Raw genomic sequence first — 21,413 nt, forward strand, 5'->3', positions numbered from 1 at the left:
TCAGCCCTCGTTAAGAAAATACAAACAACATATCGGATTTTGTGCTGGGGTGAAATTATAGGCAAACCGATTTTTCTTTCTTGAAAGACTAAATTTTGAAGCTAACAGAAATTACCAAAATATTGCTGAAATGTTAGACCGGGCCGCCACTACTGCAAAGTGATGGCACCCAAGAAGTGCAGTGCAGCTGTGAGGTGTCAAGAGTGGCGGCACCATTTGGCAGAGCTACAATTCTCGGCAATCATCCGTTGCCGTCTCACACCAACCACCATGCAAAATGAGACCACATATAAACCCACGATCACGAGAAACCCATCTCATTTACAAAAAGGCCCTATGACCGCGTGAGACCCTTTTCTTTTCCTGCCTCACGTAACTGCTAACAGTGGACCACCTCAGTTCTCACCTGAATCTTCGTCCTGGCCACACAACGCAAGCGATCACGGATGACTTTCCCCAATCATCAGATCGCTTTAATCCCCACAATATATAAACGCATATTGTCTCTCACCAAAACGCATGCAATCCTCGTACGAGACGCTCTACCGATCTATCCACAGCTAGAAATGGCAGACGACGAAGCGAAGACGACGACGACGACGAAGTACCCGCTGAACCGGGAGTCGTACCGGCTGCTGTGCAAGATCGGGAGCGGCGTGAGCGCCGTGGTGTACAAGGCGGCGTGCCTGCCGCTGGGTTCGGCGCCGGTGGCCATCAAGGCCATCGACCTGGAGCGCTCCCGGGCGAACCTGGAGGACGTGTGGCGGGAGGCCAAGGCCATGGCGCTGCTGTCCCACGCCAACGTGCTGCGCGCGCACTGCTCCTTCACGGTGGGCAGCCACCTGTGGGTGGTCATGCCGTTCATGGCCGCCGGCTCGCTGCACTCCATCCTCTCCCACGGCTTCCCCGACGGCGTCCCGGAGCCCTGCGTCGCCATCGCCCTCAGGGACACGCTCCACGCGCTGGCTTACCTCCACGGCCAGGGCCGCATCCACCGCGACATCAAGGCCGGGAACATACTTGTGGACTCCGATGGCACCGTGAAATTGGGGGATTTTGGGGTGTCCGCGTCCATCTACGAGACATCGGCGGCTACTTCCTTCTGCCACGTCCCTCGTGGTAGCCGTGGGACTCGTGGAAAGGCGGCTGTGCTGAGTTCTTCTTCTGGGACTTCGAGCTCTTACTTCAGCGACATGGCCGGGACGCCGTACTGGATGGCGCCGGAGGTGATCCACTCGCACGTCGGCTACGGCATCAAGGCCGACATCTGGTCCTTCGGCATCACGGCGCTCGAGCTCGCGCACGGCCGCCCGCCGCTCTCGCACCTGCCGCCGTCCAAGTCCATGCTGTTGCGGGTCACGAGCTCCTCCCGCGTCCGGCTGGAGCTGGAGCTGGAGCACGACGCCAACAGGAACAGCAAGAAGAAGAAGCTCTCCAGGGCGTTCAGGGACATGGTGGCATCCTGCCTCTGCCACGACCCGTCCAAGCGGCCCTCGGCCGAGAAGCTTCTCCGGCACCCGTTTTTCAAAGGATGCCGATCCAAGGACTACCTCGTCCGTAACGTGCTCGTCGTCGTGCCGAGCATCGAGGAGCGCTGCAATGAGGATGAAGACACGGAGGAACTCCTCTGCTGCGCCTGTGCCTCTGCAGGGGAGGCGCGCTGCGTGTCGCCGTGCCATCGGCAGCAGACGGCGACGACGAACATCGTCAAGAACCGTCGGATCAGCGGCTGGAACTTCAACGCGGACGCCCCGCAGAAGGGAGACGAGCAGCGGTTCCTTGGTCCGTTCGACGACGACGAAGACGATGACATGGATGAACGGGGAGCTTGCAAATGCGCCGGAGACGAAGAAGAAGATAAGGAGATGATAATACAGCAGCAAGGTGTTGATGATCGAGAGAAGGAGGATGAGGAGGGGTTAGGATTGAAAGGACTGATGGTTCCACATCTGATGACTATCTTGGGGAGCCTCGAAATGGGGAAAAGGATGCTGACACAAGAGCTAGATCAAGGTGGCTGCGGCTATCGCCTTGACGGCGGCTGTGAGACGACGGCAAGGGAGGAGATTCTGCTTGCGTACGTCTGCCAGCTCGAGCGGAGGGTGGAAGTGCTCGCCTTGGAGGTGGAGGAGGAGATCACCAGAAACGCCCACCTCGAGGAAGAACTTCTTCAGGAGAGGGCTCATGTCGATCAGATAACTTCATCTCAGGCATCTGGTAGCAATTAATATGATTCCGTCCATGGGCCAGCATCTGGTAGCAGTTAATAAGGGCCCATGGACCCATACTACGGTAGATAGATATTGCAAGGCCCATGGATCAATACTACGGTAGATAGATGTATTGCACTTGCTCGAACAAGTTCTGAAAAAATCAGAGAGGGTTGCAACTTGCAACACCCGAATTTGTAGTAGCAATATTCAATACTCATACTTTTTGTTGGTACTTGGTCGATATTAGCATTACAAGATATATATGAACTTATTTCTGAATTCTTCAGAACAAAAAACATACTTATTTCTAAGCAAATGGTGCGGGGACAGACAGTAAAGTAGGAGCGTGAAGGAGTTGTGAAAGTCACCTCAAGCGGTTCAGCCGGACTCTAAATCGAACTGCTTCATCCCATACATATTAATTGTCGAAAATTACATGTATCTAGACGTTTTTTAGACATAGATACATTTATATTTGGACAAAATTTCGACAATTAATATGGATCGGAGGGGGTAACTGATTCTACTGCATTTTCTCTTGTTGAGTTCATAGAACATGGACAATTTCTCTGCCATTTTTTTTTCAAAACGGAGGCAAAAGCTTTGCCTCGTCTCATTAATTAAGAAGAAGTTTCGATGCCCGGTTAATTAACGGAAAACCGAGCAAAAACCGTTACAACAATCACAAGAGCAGTCAAAGATGACAGCTCATAGGACACCACAAGCCGACCTGGCTACCACACGCACTCCACACGAACTATCGAGGGGGAAGACCGTCGTCGAGGTTGTTCGTAGGTGTCATCGTCATCACACATCACTCTTCGAATTGGCGACTCCGACTTCACCGCAAATGACCGCAAACAAAGCCCCCACTACGACAGCCGCCTAAAGCCCACGTCGGCCTATGCCAAACAGTCGCCCCACACGTCGAGGACAAGGCAGCTCCGATTTTGAGGACAAGCTTTGACAGCAAGAAAGGCAAGTCTTGCGTTGTAGATCGCCGAACATCGAACCACCTTCCACGAGGCACCATCGCCACCAAACCGCAAGATGCCCACAACGCGTCCATCACAGCGTCATCGTCATCAACAACAGCACCCCCGGCCGGCGACTCCGACTTCGCTACAAGCAGACACAGAAGGAAACTCTGCAAAGTTAGAGCTCTGGCACCATCGCTTCCACATAGATCGCTGCAAGGACAAACACAAAAGACCACAGACGGTCGACGCCGAAGACCACGCTGAGACCCTGCTTTCCTCGTCACCATTGTCGTCGCCGCACAAATCGCAACACATCCACAAGCCTCCGACCCCCGGTCCCTCCAGCCGGTGTCAACTCCAAAGACGATGCCATTAATATGGGGAACGACGCCGAGCGCCACCATCATCCGGTCCAGAAAAGCCTGAACCTGAGGTTTTCCCAGGAGCTCACATCGGGGATGGTTGGAGAGGACAGCACCACAACAGCAACGCCTTGAAGAAAGCGATGGCGCCCGCGGACGTCACCGTTGCTAGCTCTGGTCGGCGACCAGAGGCATGGCTTTCGCCCATCACTGCATCACACCACCAACCACCAACCGCAACCCGGCTGAACCACCTTCCACCCGCGAGGCCCGAACCTGCCCGGATCCGGCAGCGGGGCCACCATGGCTGAGCGCCCTCGAGCAGATCCGCAGAGCTCCGCACCACCTCACCTCTAAGCCATCCGAGCAGCCCGAGAGCACCGCACCAGCACCGCCGAGCCGTGCCACCACGACGCCACAAAGGCAGAACGCCGCTGCGAGCGCCCAGATCCGCGCAGCCGGGGAGAAGAAGCGCCCGGGAATGCCGCACTCACCACCGCGCCTGCGCAGGAGCACGCCCCGATGTCGCAGTAGCCCGTGCCGCCGGTCGCCGCAGGAGCTCTCCCAACCGCCGCAGGAGCACGCGCCGCCGGCCGCCGCCGCGCACCAAGCCGTGAGACGCCGCCGAGGAAGAAAACGCCCCGCCGCCACCGTCCGCCGCACGGGCTTTGCCCGGCGGCTTCTTCCGGCGACGGCGAGGGGCAGGTGGAGGAAGGGCTGGTCGGGGGGTGGCGGCGGCTAGGGTTCACCCGAGCCGCCCGAGAGCGACGCGAGCGACGGGTAGTGTCTGGGCTTTTGAGCTGGTCAGACAAGATGACTATTTCTCTGCCATAATTTCTTAGCGACACCATCTTATGTTCATCGTGTTCCTTCTTCAAAGTAACAAGGAGTACATAAGTAACTTTCTATGAATTAATTGAATCATGGTACCATACCAAGCCAATATCAATGACGTGACCGCAATCAGAGTACTTAGAAGCAACAAGGACGACTATGGTCACCTTGATCGAACTGATTAATTCCACTGCAATTTCTTCCGTTGAGTTCACAGAACATCGACGACTTCTCTACCATAATTTCTTATCGACACCATCCTATCTTCATATATGTCGTACGTGTTGCTTCTTCATCACAGCATCATATGTATGTATCACTTCGAAGGAATCGATATACTGTAGAATACTACGGACTACTACATAAGTAGCTTCCATGAATGAACTGAATCAGAGTATACCAGACCAAGGCAATGTCAATGACGTGAACGAAACAGAAAGAAGGACGATTAAGGTCACCTTGATCGCGTAAGACAGCAATCATATTCCACGGTCAAATAACTTGATCTAATGATCTGATGACGCGGCTTGTCCGCTTTGATGCATCCAAAATATGCGATTGGGCAACCACCAGTAACGTGCACAATCTGTTTATGCCTCAGCAAGATCGAGACAGCTGAAATATAGTACTCCCTCCGTCCAACTCAAGTTTGTCAAAATTTGAATGTATTTAAACATGATTTGGTGTATAAATGCATTTCAATTTAGTTAAAGTTGAGACATCCTTTGTTGGAGAGAGGAAGTGAAATTCGGTGTGGATTAGGACAGCCCGTGTTCTCGGCCTGCAAGCTGAACTGCTAAACGGCTCAACGTTATCTCATGCTTATGTTATGTGATTGATTAGTGTGCTTGGCCTACAAGTTAAACCAACACAGCTCAAACATTCTCCCATGTTTATTTGCCTTGATTTAGGCTTGTGGGCAGCACAGCACATGACTCGTTTAATTGCTCCGGTCTGTTACTAGGCTTGGGAGTACTATATGAACTATGCTAGGACTCAGAAAATATCCGGCAAAACAAGGCAATGTGAGAACAAACACTTTGTACCGGCACCCCACGAGTCCACGACGTGACAAGCAGAACAGTTATTCAGCATCTTGCACAAGCATTATTGGTTTATTAATTACAGCAAAGTAAGATCATGAAGGACAGAATCGAATGGAAAACCAAACGAACAAAAATTCAACACACACAATAGAGGCGACCAAATCGCTTGCTAGTTGATCTGGGGCATTTCCTTGCGCCGGCGTCGCTCGTCGGAGAGCAGCTTTGCGAACTTGGTGAGCTGCTGGGCGTTGGTGCCCTCGCCGGGCATCTCCACGTTCCGGCCGGTCTCCAGGTCCACCCGGGACACGTTCTTCCTGAGAAGCTCCTCCCCGATCTCCACCAGCCTATCCATGTTTTCTTTCGAGCAGTCGTCGATCGATCCCGCGCTTCCGCTCAATTGATCATACTGCACTTACACAAACAGATCACGCGCAAACCACCAGCTAAATTCCCATGTAAATAGAAACGATAGTTAAGATGTTCATGGTAGTTTTCTTTCGGTGTTCTGGCGTGTAGGTACCTGGATGCGCAGGTAGTGATGGGAGGAGCGCAGGGCGCCGAAGAGAACGGAGAGGTGGATGTCGACCATGTCGGCGCTGGCTGCGTTGAACATGTCGACGATGGGGACGGTGCCGTCCTTGATGATCCAGTTCAAGAGGCCCCACTTGGCAGCATCCTTAGCGCTGTACTTCTCTTTCGGGTTCAACCCACAGCCCAAGGAGATGACCATGAACTTGCCGTAGTCTACCGGCTTCTGCGGGAAGAAGTCTCCGTTCCCAAGGATGATGTTCTGGGACACTTGGCTCATCGCACACAGCGTCTGCAGCCATGCACATATTTAGTGAGATTTTTTTTTTGAAAGAATACTTAGTGAGATTTCTGATTGAGTTAATTGTGAATAGTGCGATGGTGCATGTGGAGGCAAGGCCCTGGCTTACAGGGTTGTTGGCGGCGAGGCCACCGTCGACGAGGTTGAAGGCCCTGGTCTCGCCTTTGCCATCTTTGGTCTCAAAGTAGTGTGCCGGGAAGAATGTCGGCGCAGCTGCGGTGCTGATCGTTATGTCCGACAGGAGCGCGTTTTTCGCCGGCTGGTGCTTCAACTGATCATGGTGTACCAGGTTCATGCAAGCATGCAGTTCATTAGGTGTTCGCAACAAAAAATCACAACTCTTTTTCTGATAAAACAAGGACTCTTTTTACGATGCGTTAATTACGTTGATTACGACACCATCCAGAGTCTCAGATGACAGGACTTAGCAACGAATTGAATCTGGTCTGACTATGAAACTAAGCAGTTGGTACGTAGTTACATTGCATAAAACTAGGTTGGTGGTTTCTAAGCATTATATAATACTACATGTTGGTTAGTAGCCTATCAGCTACTCTCTTTGGTTTTCCTAAGTTGGGGCTAAAGAGACAGAACATTGTGAAAGAATATAAATACATACTGTGAGAATGACAATAAGCTTGACATGTATGGCTGGAATTAAGAGGCCCCCCACAACTACTTATATTTGTAAAATAAATTTCAGGTACAAACCAATCAGACATTATCCATAGGCCATAGCTAAATCAATATAGCGACAATGACAAAATGTTGCAATAGTGGAAACAATATAGTTCACTTTTCTCACATTTCTTAAGGTGAAACAGTCTTTGTGCAAAGAGCATATATATATCAGCATTACACTAGGGGATGTGATCAGCTAACGACATGGTACCTCAAAGCTCGAGAAAATCGTTGGTTGCAGGTATGAGATATCAAAGGTTGGGATGACCACATTTGTTAGAGTTGCATCCAACCTCGTCTCACCGAGGTACTTACGGAGCAGCGAATGAAGGTACTTGCCATCGTACTTGGGCGCGCCAACCATCTTAAGGGCTGTGCCGATCTTAGAGAAAAACCCATTCCTGCAACATGGCGATCGACTTACCCTTAAAATAATCACTTTTTTTTACTGGATAAATAATCACCAATATGCACATACATAGGGTGATGGACCATTGATCGGGTAAAACGATGTTGCAGTAAAAACAAAATCTGCGAACAAAAAAGAAAGCTAATCTTGATGATATGGTTACTTCTGTGGGAAGATTTTGGGCGACTCATCGATGTAGAACTGGGCCAAATCCTTGGCATCGAACAGTGGCCGCCCATTCTTTGGTGCTGTGAGCATCGTTGTCAGGAGGCCACCGGTGCTCGTGCCAGCGACGACATCAAAGTAGTCTGCGATCCTAGAATCCGGCCCATCCAGTTTCTACACAGAGAATGCATGAGTTCACAGAACACAGTGACAGTGTTCCTATGGAAACAGTAGAAAGCATGCTTGTAGATGAACTTATGTTTATAATTATATTACCTTGAGTTCCTCTTCAAGGAAAGCGAGGACGGTGGCTGGGATGATCCCTCTGACGCCACCACCATCGATGCTCAGGACGGTGATCAGCTTGACCTTGTCAGAGGAATTCAGGGCTGCACCTTCTGCGGAACTAGTACTCGCCATTTTTGAGTTTGATAACACGAACCAAGCTATGCAAAGTGAACAACAGGATGTGGCAAAGGATTCAGAGGGAAGAAGCTTGTTATATAGAGATGTCTGAAACTTCTGAAGGAAGAAGCAACAAGCCTGACTCAACTGTAGGGAGTACAAAAGTCAGACAAATGGACAAAACTAGTGCAACTATATTACCTCAGTAGTTAAATAACTAGTCCTTTCTTCTCTTATTTGTTGTATAATAAAAATGTTATTAGTACCTCTGTCATGAAAAGCACATCTGGATAGTAGTGTGTTACCAAATGCGTATAATTTGAGATCACGTCGATGTCCGAAAGATGAGTACAAAAAAGAAGCTATGGTTCCTTTCAACCGCTTGTAGCTACACGAGAAACCAGTGTAAGTCAACTCCAACATTTATATAGTATTACCAAAGTGATGTCCAGACCATGTTTAGAATAGAGTATGGGGCCTGCATATAATATTTTCATCAAGCAGAGGGAATTAAACAAAGCTGCCAGCCTAATCTTGAAACAACTAACGTGGTACAGTGGTAAAACATAATGGATCAAATGAGTAAGAAAGGACTATTAAATTGATTAGTTTATCCCAATTTTTTTTTAGCCGAGTTTATCCCAATGGTTGGCTACACGTCTTTGATTCAAGGTCAAATCTGACCTGGAAACGAAACAGAGCAGATATTTGCTTTGTTTTAGAAAATTATTCTTTTGAGAACAGTTCTTTCACAAGAATCATACGTGGAACAATACCGAGATGCAAGGACACAAGCAACAAATTGCTTGTCTCATGACCTTTGCATGCTCTTGAAAAGCAACATTTGCAGCATTTATAGACAGGATATGCCAATATCAAATGTTGTCACTGTTAACAAACAACAGACATATGTATGCTCAAATATTCCAGAAACCTAAAAAAAATAAGTATCTACTGCTTATCTGTTCAGCATGAGGACAAAAAAATTATAATGTTCATAAGCAGACATGTCTTAAGAGCAACAGAAAAGGGCTGCAAGGCCCCATAAAAGCTGGTCCAAAACAAGGTACTCCTCCATCCAACAAAGGATGTCTCAACTTTGACTAAATTTGAATGCATCTATACACTAAGTCATGTCTAGATACATCCAAATTTTGACAAACTTGAGACATCTTTTGTTAGACGGAGGCAGTATATAATAAGATTCAGAAGTAATACATTCTGGCTAATAATATGTAAACATACACGCACTGACACACTTATGTTATCACTCCATTTATAACATTATCTCCAGGAGCCTCTCAAGAGTCAAGAGGAACAGGAGAAACATACAGCTGGTATCAAGGATAAACAAGGCATTATGAGCTGTGATATGTGGTAACGACCAAACTTAAGATGCATGTGCTATTCATTGACTTCTTTGAACAAGATTGATCACCGTGAAATAAATTTGAGATTTTTAGCATAGCTGTCGAGTAAACTAAAAATAAAGTCCTTTTTGTGATTAAAAAGAAAACGAAAGCTAATAGAGATCACTAATTGGTCAGATTTGTTGTTTATATTGCACGCAATCCTGCTTGGTTGATGAAGTTGGTTTGGACATTTGGCACTGCCTGTTTTATAAAAGAATACTGGTTTTCCAAGTAGCGGGGAGCCGGGGACAGGAAATGTTTCTGTCATGGATTATGAAGAAAATTGCATGCTGGTGTTGGGTCACACAACCTGAACCGATGCCAGCATGTATCAAGCTCCAAATACGAATTGGTAGATATGGTTTATCCAATAGTATCTTCACATAGGCTGACAGCAGATCCAGGCATGGGCATCTTTTGATGTTTGACCATTATCGGATATATAGTACGGAGTAACACTGTAAGTAAACCCTTTGTTTCTCAAGTATCATCACACATGTTTTGGTAATGAACAAAACAAATTAATCAGTTCCGTGAGCACATTATATATTACAACATCTTTCTATATATCATGCCAAAAATGATGACAAAGGAGAGTATAACAGTAATGGCACACCTTAACGTCAATGCTGTATTGATTTGTTAGACAGGATACTTGCATTACAATTAACCAGTCAATCATGCTGGCTGAGGCCATAGATGAGCACCAGTCTTTCAGGGGCTTGATTGTCTTTGATCTGGTATTGAAATGACAATTCAAGGTTTCTGAAGCATCCAGAATGCCTTCTTGTATGCTTAACCGACACAGATGTTAGGATCATCTTCATCGGAGTCAAATTCAACCTGTCATTCACCAATGGATGTTTAATATGTAAGACGATTGAATATCTGATGAATACAACTGGTGGCACAAGAGTTCTTTTCTGTGGGGCCTCGGGACAAACATCTTATGTATTATATCTACTAATTTCACTCTCTTAGTAAAGCATGGAAGTGTGGTCTACACAGCGAGGCTTGATATTTGAAGTGCAAATAAGCTGATAAATCAACTTAAAATTGTGCATGAGCAATACAGAACACTACAACATTGAACTAAAAAGTTTTGTATATACAGTGTTCTAACAATTACTCCGTCCGATCCATAATAAGTGTCGCTGATTTAGTACAAAGTTGTACTAGGTTTAGTTCAAAACCGCAACACTTATTTTGGATCAGAGGGAGTACTTAATAAAAGAGCACCACACCAGAAAATGCTCACATTTTCATCTCTGTACCATTTTCCATGGCAGTCCCGTTTCCATCCCGAAGCAGTGAACCTGAGTTCTTGTTCCTGGCGTTTTTTTAGATCTATTTGACACTCTGAGAGTACCTTGCTTGGTTTTTTATTGCCATTAGAGGGTCCTCCTTCACTGCTTTTAGATTCAGCAGGCCCAGTATTTCCAGTCCATTTTTCCAACGAGACACGGGAAGGAGCAACTCGGAAATAAGGGTACAAAGAATTTTCCATCCTCACGAGATCACGAGATTCCTTGGTGGCACTGAAATTGTTGGATCTGTTTGATTGTGCTTCCAAAATAGCCCTTCGAGTCTGCTCAATTAATGGTTTTTCCTTCATATCACTAGGCCTAACACCAGGATGTTGATTACCATACTGCGAAACAGAAGCTTCTGAAGAAAGAGCCAGTCTTTTGTTTATCTCTTGCTGCCTTGACAATTCTTTCTCCCTCAGCCTAGATTCTATTGCAATGTGCCGTGAACCTTTATTGTGCATCTGTTCATTCAAATGAGATGGCAATCAAATAAAATGTCATGATAATTCATGACGTTCAGCAAGATGAATCATAAGATATGCACAATAATGAACCAATCTAATGTGTCAGATCAGCAAATATAACTCTACAGAAGCACTCAACAGTAAATTCATGCACATTGCACCATACAGAACTTTTCATACCAAAGGATCAAGTTGCCCCCGTTCATTTCATTGGAAAAGAAACTAATCACTGTTCTGGAAAGGATTAGAACAGTGACACGCACAAAGCATGTTTAATACATATTCAAAACAATCGAGGAACATCCATAAAAGAGAACATTTACGATACCCCAAAATGAATATAAGCCATCCAATTTTTCTTTGATCCAAGGGGCCAGATTAATCGGTACTCCCTAATACTCCAACAGAGGTATATGGAGCATCACTTCAAAAACAAGGGAGTGAAAACAATTGTAGAATCGCAATCTAACACAAAGATATTTTAATGATTATAGTTTTTGAGTATACTAATAGTTATATTCACATAATACAATTTTATTACGAGAAAAATAAAAACTACTCCGTATCAAAGAGGTGAATTTACTAAGTAACCCTAGCTGATACTCCCTTCTTAATAGAAGTACTAGGTACCGTAAAATTTGCCCCATAAAATGTTTCATACACAAGATTTTACACGGTCCACGGAGGATGAGTTTATCCTAGGCGTGACAAAAACTGTTACACAGAATTTCGGTACGACATAATAGCGCCACGTCACTCCACGCGGTAACTTGACATCGCCAATCGTTTTCATCAGAAAACCTATTTCATAATTCACCAGAAGGTCAGTCTTACTGGCATACGGGCACCGAAGTCCCAAATCAGTCTGAACGTCGGTTCTAAGCAGATCAAATGACATAATGACGTGAATCGATCACCCAGACTATGCTAATGCAAGCCATACAACATAACAACGATGGCTGCGGGATCCTAGATCACGCATCGTCTCAGGAGTCACGAGGGTGACCGCGGGGCGGGGGGGGGGGGGGGGGGGGGGGGCGGATTGCTTACGGAGAGCATGAGAGGGGAGTCGAGGACGGGGCGGTGGGGGCAGACGAGGCAGGCGAACTTGCCACTTGAGAGCCTCTTGAATGAACCGCCGGAGGCGGACGGGGAGGAGGCCGAGGCAGGGAGCATAAGGTCGTCGAGGTGGCGCTTGCGCTGCTGCGATTCACGCCCCCAGCTGTCGCCGCCGAACACGCTCATGCCGGCGTTCTTCGCGTCGCCACCGGGAGGAGGGGATTTCTGGAATTGGCTCGCCGCTGGGAGGAGGAGATCGGATTTGCGTACCTTTTATTTCTGAGGTGTAAATTACGCAAAACCACCGCGCGCAGAATTTATACCAGTTTACCTTTTAGTTGAAAAAAACGCCGGATTTGCTTAACGCCTAGCTCTGGCGTTTAGACACGTTTCTGACCGTTGGGGCCCACTATCGGGCCAGCGTGGCATTTGTCCCAACTCCGACGTGGCTATTAATTTTGGCTCCAAGCGGCGGCGGCTTGGACCTCGATGCGCGGCGGCGGCCACTGTTGGGAGGAGGCGCACGAGGACGAGAGAGTGGGGGTGCGCCCGCGAGGCACGCTGCGGGAGGATGACAAGGCCGGCGCGCAGCGGGTGGACAGCCAGCTCAGCTTGTCGGCGAGGAGGAGATCCGGGTGCGTGGTCACCAGGTCCAGAGCTGGTTGAGCGCCTCCATCGGGATCATGGGTTGCCGCTGACGCAGATCGGGAGGAGGACGCAAGCCGTTGCGGGGGAGGTCGGGGAGTTTGGAGGTCGGGGAGGTCGGCGAGCGGGAGCGCGAGCGGGGGCGAGCGGGCGGAGCCGCGGGGCTGCGGAAGGGGGGCCGAGCAGCGCGCAGAGCGGAGGGGCGGCCGGAGCGGGGGCGAGCGGGCGGGGCGCGGCGGCGCAAGCGGCGGCGCGCGGGGCGACCCGCGCACGGAGCGCGAGCGGCGGCGAGCAGTGCGGGGAGCGAGCGGCAGCTTGGAGCGGCGAGGCCGCTGGCGCGGTGCCCGGAGGAGCGTCTCTAAGCTTCGTCCTGAGAGAGAGAGAGAGTGGACGAAGGAAGAAGAAGACACGGAGAGAGTCACGGCCCGGCAAGCAGAGAGATTTTGGGCACGCTGGATGATGAGCTGGAGGACACGCTGGCCGGTCAGAGACATGCTTATTCGCTAGCGATCGAGGGATTAGACTAATCCGGTGGGTTTTTACAACCAAAACGTAAACTGGTACTAATGTGAAATCATATCCCCTTGTGGTGGTTTTGTGTAATTTACTCTACTTTCGAGAGATGATGGATTTGCGTACTTTTGGTCCACTCTATGCCATGGCCTGCTCGGTTTGTATGTGGACTGGGTCAGTCATTACTGATCCTAAAATCTCAATGGGCTGGCCAAACTTATGCTTAGGTTTACACTTGAAATTCGACTAAAAAAAAGTTCACACTCGAAATTTGCTCCTTTTAGTTTCAATCTTCGATATCTATGTTCGTTTTGATCATATTAATGTGTTGTACTCATACTTTTTTATGAATTAACAAATTCAGATCATTTTCAAAAAAAAATCAAATTTACTAGAAAAATAAATAACTATGACAATAATAATACAGTGCATAGGTATTTAAAAATGGTACGAGTATGAATTATGGTCGCTACTCTTCTGGAGCGGTGGATCTGGTTCTTTGCTTGTGCTTTGCAGGACGTCTACGCGTTTCAGTTTATTGGTTCCTTTTTCAATCGATGGGACTCGTCCAGCTTCGACATCATCGTGGAGTTAGTGCGGCCAGGTCTTCTTGGATCCGTCATCTAACCCCGTTCGTCGTCTTCTTCTTTGAGATGGTTGTATGTTTCTTAAATCACTGTCGACAACGTCTTCTGACTCTGACTGGCGACTTTTCCTGTTGCTACATCAACAACGATTCACTGGTTCCGACGTGGTTTGGAGGTTCAGAAGTAGCATCGAGCTTCGCTCACGGCGTCACCAACGAGTGCAAGAGAAAGACAACGACATTTATCTACAAGAACTCGCGTGTAATTTTCTTTTACTTTTAATATATGGCCTTGACCTTCTAAAAAAAAAAGTATGAATTGTGGTATTTAGTCCTCGTCGTAGTATTTAGAATCTTCAGCCTTCATATGTAAGGATTTAAAATCTCGATTAAAGCTTATATTGCTGGTTAGAAAATAATAACCCCTATAATCGACATGCTAATTGCAGAACGACAGCTCACAATGTATGGACGTATGGTGGTGGCTAGTGTACTTGGATTGTGTCAGAAGACCAGAACTTACCTACTCCGTACTGTACTAGGGGTACTACCATATTTTTTGTCAGGACCAAAATATTTGTCTCTTTAGATTTTTGCTAATATTTTTGGCAAGCATTAGGCAACAGAAATTTGTTTAGCCAAACACTCTAGAGCAAGCTTAAGCTAATTGAATATACCAAGTATTTCTTATTTCGGACAATCTACGTGGGGAACGTGCCCCACGTAGTCTTCTGGGGCGGCGCTTTACGATTCATAAATCCTGATCCCGTCGCCCCGATGCCCCTTCCCCTTCCTCTCCCTCCGTCTTCTCTGGATCCTCCGGTCCTCCCCTCCCTCGATCTTTCTCTCTCTCCCTCCTTCCTTCTTCCTCTCCGAGCCAAGAGCAGCAAATGCGAGGGACCGAGCACCAGCCGCGTGACCGCATGGGACTCCCTCCACCCCTCTCCCAGCCACAGACCCCCCTCAACCAGCAGGAGACTGCCGGCGCCGCCGCAGCTTGCAGGGGGAGCGAGCCGCCTGGGCTGCCGGAGGGAGCAGCTTGGCCAGCGCCGCTTGGATCTCGCTGCCGGCGCTGCCCGGAAGGACCATCTCCTGCGCGGAGGAGACGTGGCCGGCGTTGAGGTGGCGCGACGGGCGATGGGCGACGCGGAGGAGAGGAGACCGGCGGCTGTGCGGCGGGCGATGCTGGCGAGGCACGGTGCGGTTGTAGGAAGCGCCACCGGCGCAGTCCCCTGAGATGGCGCCCACGATGTGTGGTAAGTGGTAACCGAAGGGGGAGGCCCTCGATGCCATGGCTTGGCATCCGCGCAGGTCGATCAGGTGCGGGTGCCGTGCAGGGTACTGGACATGCATATATCATCGTCGTTTTCTCCCTTTCTATAGGTGTGCTGGTGCCCCCTGTGCAAGACTGAGCGTGTAAGCAAGATCCATGCCTTGGTAGGCTGTGTAGGCAACGTGTTTGAGAAAATTCCTGTGCATGCAAGATAGATGAGAATGCGGCAATGCTTGCATGTAACTTCTTGAGACACTGGAGATTGCCATATGGTCCTTGTCTGTATTGCCACGTCGTACACCGCTAGGCACCATGTCACGTAGTACTCGGTTGTCACGTTTGTCGAGGACTCCTCGGTTGTGAAGTTGGTTGCGCACTACTAAGTTTTCATGGTGTATTATCCAGTTGTCATATTGTTTGCTTCATGGATTTGTAGTGGGTCTCCGAGTGGACTTCCTGCTAGGCCACAGCGGGTATACCGAAGGTGAGTATCCGGTGGGCCATACCCACGTCAACCACACTAAACCCGATAATTAGGCACGACTAACCTGATAAGTAGAGACATTTAACCCGGCAATTAGACACAGTTAACTCATTAAGTAACCATAATTTACCAGGCAAGTAACGCAAGTAACTACAATTAACCCGGCAATTAGGCAAAGCTAACCTGGCAAGTAGACACACTTAATTCGGCACCACAATTAACCCGGCAATTAGACACAGTTAATCCGGCAAGTAACGCAAGTAACCACAATTAACCCGGCAAATAGACACAGTTAACGCGGCAAGTAACGCAAGTAACCACAATTAACCCGGCAATTAGACACAGTTAATCCAGCAAGTAATCATAATTAACCTGGCAAGTAGGCACAGCTAACCTTGCAAGTAGACACATTTAATCCGGCAAGTAGGCACGACTAACCTGACAAGTAGACACACTTAACCCGGCAAGTAGGCACGACTACCTGGAAAGTAGACACACTTAACCCGGCAAATGACCACAATTAACCCGACAAATAGACACAGTTAACCCAGCAAATAGACACAGTTAACCCGGCAAGTAACGCAAGTAACCACAATTAACCCGGCAATTAGACACAGTTAATCCAGCAAGTAATCATAATTAACCTGACAAGTAGGCACGGCTAACCTTGCAAGTAGACACATTTAATCCGGCAAGTAGGCACGACTAACCTGACAAGTAGACAAACTTAACCCGGCAAGTAGTCACGACTACCTGGAAAGTAGACACACTTAACCCGGCAAATGACCACAATTAACCCGGCAATTAGACACGGCTAACCCGGCAAGTAACCACAATTAACCCGGCAATTAGACACGGCTAACCCGGCAAGTAACCACAATTAACCCGGCAAATAACCGCAATTAATCCGGCATTTCGACACCGTTAACCCAGCAAGTAACCACAGTTAAGCCGGCAATTAGGCATGGTTAATCCGGCAAGTAACCATAATTAATCCGGTAATTAGGCACGGGTAACCTGACAACTATACACACTTAACCCAGGCAAGAAAGCACAATTAATCCGGCAAATAAGCACAATTATTTAGCAAGTAAGTGTGGATAAGTCAACACTAGACATAGTTAAATTGATAAGTAGATACTGATAAACTGTCAAGTAAGCCGTGATAAACTGACACCGATAGGCCGGTAAGTAGGTTTGGGTGCGCCGGTACATAGTCACACATTCAGATATATGTGAAAGTGATGTTGTTTTTCTATGTCTACATATTGATTAATTTCTACGTACTAAATCGACCGAAAACCCATACTCAAGTTTTAAAATTTTCATGTCAAAAAAGCCAGAAGAAGAGAGTGTTCTGTGTATACAACAGCAAGCGGCAACAGTAGCGAGAAAACGAAGAAGCAAAGCAACACTTGCTAGTACCAGCTGAGCAGCAGCGATGTAGGAATCGATAGATTGATATTGCTCAGGCCACGTGGATGCCAGGATACCCCGACGCAAAAGCCACTACGGTACGGGATGGGTCCACGCGTTGCGCAACTCCCGCAAAGCAGCTAGGCGGAGCTGCTTCTGGGTAACGCGCTGCTGGGCCTGTGGTTAAGCGGAGCTGCTGAAGGTCGCGCATTGTTGCTCGAACGAGGGAGCTGGCTCGTGAGCGTAAGCGCCGCTCCGGAAGTTTACGTGGGGAAACGCCGCTGTGGGGTCCTGTCCTTCTTATTTTTAGTTGTTTATGGAATAACATGTTTACCATAATTTTTTTAAAAAAAAATTAAAATAAATTTTTCTTGATAAACTTTCATGTATACTCATTCCGTCTCATATTAAGTGATTTTTTATTAATGTATTTAGACTTTTTTTTAACATAGATCCATCTATATATGGGTAAATTTGAGTCAGTTGACAGGTAAATTTGAGTCAGTTGACAAGGAACGGAGGGAGTACAATTCAGACGTGTTCTCTCCTCACGTCCCAGCCGGCACCGGGCCAACCTTCGATGTGAAATGCGGCAAGTGCACGCAGCAATTCACTCAAGATCAGGCACGACACTCGAAACAAAAGCACGAAACTCGGGTGACAACCAGAATTGCTGGACGCACCCACACCGCAACCCCACAAGCACCAAAGGCCTCCCGTTCCATCTTCCCCTCTCCCCGGTCAAATCTCAAATCCCCTGCTCTCTCTCGCATAGTGTCCCCCCAACGGCGGCGAGCCCATGGATCCGTCTCCGTCCGAAGCGGCGCGGCGCTCCGCCGAGCGGTGGATGGGCGTGGCGGAGAAGCTCCTGATGGCGCGCGACGTCGAGGGCTGCAAGCAGTTCGTCTCGCAGGCCCTCGCCGACGACCCGCGCGCCCCCGGCGCCGACGACCTGGCCGCCGCCGCCGACGTCCTCCTCGCCGCCCAGCGCCGGCGCCTTCCCTCCGGATTCCCCGACCCTTACGCCGTCCTCGGCCTCGACTCCGCGCTCCCCGCCTCCCGCGACCCCGACGTCGTCCACTCCCACTACCGCCGCCTCTCCTTGCTCCTCAACCGCTCCCACCCCGACCGCCCCTGCTCGCTCGCCTTCTCCGACGCCGCCCGCCTCGTCGCCGACGCCTGGGCCTTTCTCTCGGATCCTCTCCGCAAAGCCTCCCTCGACTCCGACATCAATGCCGCCGCTAACGCGGCTGCAGCCGCGAAAGCCGCTGCCGCTCGCCCGCCCACGCCCTCTCCAGAGAAGCCGCAGCCTCAGTCGGATCCACCACCGCCTCCACAAGCAGCCTCGTCACCGCCTGCTCGCCAGCCACGGCAGCCGGCTACGGCATCGCCGCCGTCAAAGCGCGGTCGGCCGCCTCGCGCCGCCAAGCCACAGCCGCCGCCGGAGAGGGAGCAGGAGGCGGAGCCGCCGCATGCGCGGACATTCTGGACGGCCTGCCCGTCCTGCTGCCACGTGCACCAGTACGACCACTCCTACGAGGGACGCACGGTGCTTTGCCCAAGCTGCAGGCGGCCGTTCTTTGCGGCGGCAATGCCTACACCGCCGCCCATCGTGCCAGGCACCGACATGTACTTTTGCTCATGGGGGTTCTTCCCCATGGGGTTCCCCGGAGGCCCTGCGTTCCCAGGACCAGTCAATTCCCCGACACAGCAGGCGCCAGCCGCTCTGGGATTTTATCCAATGGGGCCATACTTGCCGCTACCAGGTCAAGGTGGCGTTGTGGAAGCCAATGTGGCTGGTGGCGCCAGCAATGGCACTGCCACCAGTGCCACAGTGACAGCGCCACTGCCGGCAACAGCAGCATCATTGCCAGTAAAATCCACGGATTTAAAGGTTGGGGCAAGGAAGCGAGGGCGGCCGAAAGGCAGCAAGAACAAGAATGCGGTGATTGAGATCAATTAGAATTAGGACCTCCACAACGATGGGGTGTGGAATTTGGTTCATTGACAACGCGACTGGACAGTGGCCACCGTCATGGCATTATCTGTTGTAAACTAATGGTCATTGGAGCCTCTAGTTTGCCGATGATGGGAGCGCAATGAGGTACTGGAGGATTGGGAGTTCTCCACACACATCAATTTTGGTGATGAATAATTTTCCTTCCTCCCTCAGGAAAGTTTAGCATAGTTGTTCTGTTGAGCCCTGTAGATTTCTTTGCATTGTCGATTAGATTGTAAATGTTGTTTGCTGTCTAGACTCTAGATGCACGACATGCCCCTGCAAAAGCCAGAAATGCTGTTGTAACTTGTAAGATTATCAAATGGATAATCCCCTTGTGAAATTTACATCAGAAATATCAGCTGTTCTAGGCTTTGTACTATATCTCATTGCAGAGTGTACATTTGGAATGAAATTAAGTAATTAACTCAATATGGCATCTGTCATTGGTGGAGGAGCTGCCAATTCTGCTGGTGTTTGGTTTCAGGTGCGTTTTGGCACATGATGAATTAATGAAATAATGATGCATGGTGAGTGGCATTTTCGTTTAATGGAATTGGCTCGGCTTGGTCAGAAGCTCAGAACTTTTTATGATGAAAAATTTCTGAATGTTGTCCACTTGAAACATATTGTGAAGATAAGAATGCAGATCAAGCACAACGATGTGGTGGAATACTTGTGTGCTTGATCCGTGTCCAGGCGTCCAGCTGAGCAGACTGGCATTTACATAACTGCTCCAATTCTAATTTAGAAGATACAGGCTGAAGTTTGCCCTTTTTCAGACCTAATTTGCAGTTGCTGAACCGTGTCTTGGTGGATTTGATATGTAAGATGGCTATACAAAAGCAGCTGCGGAAAGTTATCTTCTTGTTTGACAACTTATACATTATGTACAAAAGTAGCTAACCAACCGTTATAACATGTAAAAAAGTTTAACCAGATACAATACCAAGCATAACCTCACACTGTAATAGGAGTATGCAAAAATAACTCACGCTGCACACCGACACCCTACATGAAGCACGCGAACTATCAGAGATACGAAGAAACTGCATGAACAGGTTCATATGTTCACAATACAAAAATGACCTGGCTTGTAAAAATTCATATACCGTATTATGTGCACCCTATATACTACTTGGAGGATTGATACAGTACGTCTTGTTAAATTCCGCAAAAACATGTGAATTTGCTAATCGGTGGTTCTTTGGTTGCTCTATGTAAAATTTGCAGGAATTTTCAAAAGAGAAGGTTCATACAGAGGCAAAAATTGAACAGATTATGATGTAAAACTGATAGAGAGGTTTGTTTTTGCCTCATATGCTGTCCGATGGATCTAACTTGGAGGGCTAATGAGAGGCTCAAGTGTCACGATGACTTTATATACAAATTCACTACCTCCGGGCTGAACAGTTAATCGATCTCGCTATATTCTTTGCTCCAACGTCGCCGGGTAGCATAGCACCCTCCCCATCCCGACGGCGACTCCACCGAACAGACAACATCCTGCAGTGTCGGGGGGATGACCCCGGGTAGAGTCATGACGACACATATCAGCCGGGATAGCAAAAGCAAAGCCGGCGTAAGCAAGTACGCCGGCATCTTAAAACTGACTTAACAACCAGCCGGCATACCAAAAGTGTGACAGCATATCTATCTTGTCTTATATGATTGCAGGATAAGCACGAACTATTTGATCTCGGCTAATGCTGGGATGCGCCAACGGTCCTATCCTGGTCACATGGCGCAAAGTAAAGCAGCGCCCCGTCGCTGTGCCGGGCGACTGCACAGTGACACGCCGTAGAAGGACAGATGATGAGGCCCGGGGCATGGCTACAGTGCGCGCCGCCTGGCGGTACGAAAAGCACAAAGCTGCATTGTCCCCTCCCGGACAATCCGGAGGGGACCATGGCGCGTACCCGGCGGGCCCGGTGGTAGCTAGGGTTTGCTTTTGGTCCACATGTCAGTGTGATACCTTTGGCCTATAAATAGAATCTCCACCCCTCCTGTGAGAGGGGTTCCTCACTTAGCCATTTAGGAGTTCTCCTTCTTCTTCTTCTTCTTCCTCAAGAAACAGCTCAAGGAGCACCATTGTAGCCTTTGATATCTCGGATAATACAACAAAGCAGGAGTAGGAGTTTTACCTCAACAAGAGGGCTCCAAACCTGGGTAAACACCGTGTGTCCTTATTCTGTGCGTGGTTTACATCACGCCTTCCCTCCTCCGGTTCCTCCTTCGTCCATCGGCCTCATCTCAAGCCATCCTATGGCATCTGCCGTGACACCACCACGATAGTTGGCGCCCACCGTGGGGCCAACAGCGGCGCTG

The 21,413-nt window shown here is 48.9% G+C and overlaps 4 protein-coding genes and 1 long non-coding RNA gene across 6 annotated transcripts; 2 read left to right on the forward strand and 3 right to left on the reverse strand.

Annotated features, from left to right (window-relative positions):
* The first annotated feature begins 500 nt into the window (after positions 1 to 500).
* Positions 501 to 2,492, forward strand: LOC100836354 (serine/threonine-protein kinase BLUS1). The gene has a single exon (XM_003572248.3). It carries the CDS (start codon positions 567 to 569, stop codon positions 2,226 to 2,228), a length of 1,662 nt encoding a protein of 553 aa, XP_003572296.1. The 5' UTR covers positions 501 to 566; the 3' UTR covers positions 2,229 to 2,492.
* Positions 2,493 to 2,788: 296 nt separating this feature from the next.
* On the reverse strand, positions 2,789 to 4,786 carry LOC112271402. The gene is made up of 2 exons (XR_002964287.1): positions 4,557 to 4,786; positions 2,789 to 4,424 (listed from the first exon to the last, which is right to left on the reverse strand). It is a non-coding gene; the product is annotated as an uncharacterized LOC112271402 (long non-coding RNA).
* A 672-nt stretch (positions 4,787 to 5,458) lies between these two features.
* Positions 5,459 to 12,478, reverse strand: LOC100837802 (patatin-like protein 2). Of its 2 annotated transcripts, none has more exons than XM_014901620.2 (10): positions 12,161 to 12,478; positions 10,595 to 11,107; positions 9,953 to 10,179; positions 8,191 to 8,312; positions 7,796 to 8,071; positions 7,518 to 7,693; positions 7,157 to 7,346; positions 6,374 to 6,535; positions 5,956 to 6,255; positions 5,459 to 5,841 (listed from the first exon to the last, which is right to left on the reverse strand). In XM_014901620.2, exons 4-10 carry the CDS (start codon positions 8,197 to 8,199, stop codon positions 5,605 to 5,607), a joined length of 1,350 nt encoding a protein of 449 aa, XP_014757106.1. In that variant the 5' UTR covers positions 8,200 to 8,312; positions 9,953 to 10,179; positions 10,595 to 11,107; positions 12,161 to 12,478; the 3' UTR covers positions 5,459 to 5,604. The 2 variants fall into 2 exon arrangements, with proteins under 2 accessions (XP_014757106.1, XP_003574632.2); XM_003574584.4 differs by having other exon boundaries at positions 8,191 to 8,402.
* Positions 10,011 to 12,355, reverse strand: LOC100838316 (sodium channel modifier 1). The gene is made up of 4 exons (XM_024461448.1): positions 12,161 to 12,355; positions 10,706 to 11,107; positions 10,141 to 10,179; positions 10,011 to 10,073 (listed from the first exon to the last, which is right to left on the reverse strand). The coding sequence occupies exons 1-4, from the start codon at positions 12,353 to 12,355 to the stop codon at positions 10,011 to 10,013; spliced, it is 699 nt and encodes a 232-aa protein (XP_024317216.1).
* A 5,277-nt stretch (positions 12,479 to 17,755) lies between the features above and the next one.
* LOC100838613 (protein transport protein sec31) lies at positions 17,756 to 19,517 on the forward strand. Its single transcript, XM_003574587.4, has one exon. It carries the CDS (start codon positions 17,886 to 17,888, stop codon positions 19,047 to 19,049), a length of 1,164 nt encoding a protein of 387 aa, XP_003574635.1. The 5' UTR covers positions 17,756 to 17,885; the 3' UTR covers positions 19,050 to 19,517.
* Positions 19,518 to 21,413: the final 1,896 nt, after the last annotated feature.

The sequence above is a fragment of the Brachypodium distachyon genome, chromosome 3, assembly GCF_000005505.3.
Source record: "Brachypodium distachyon strain Bd21 chromosome 3, Brachypodium_distachyon_v3.0, whole genome shotgun sequence".
Lineage (NCBI taxonomy): Eukaryota > Viridiplantae > Streptophyta > Magnoliopsida > Poales > Poaceae > Brachypodium > Brachypodium distachyon.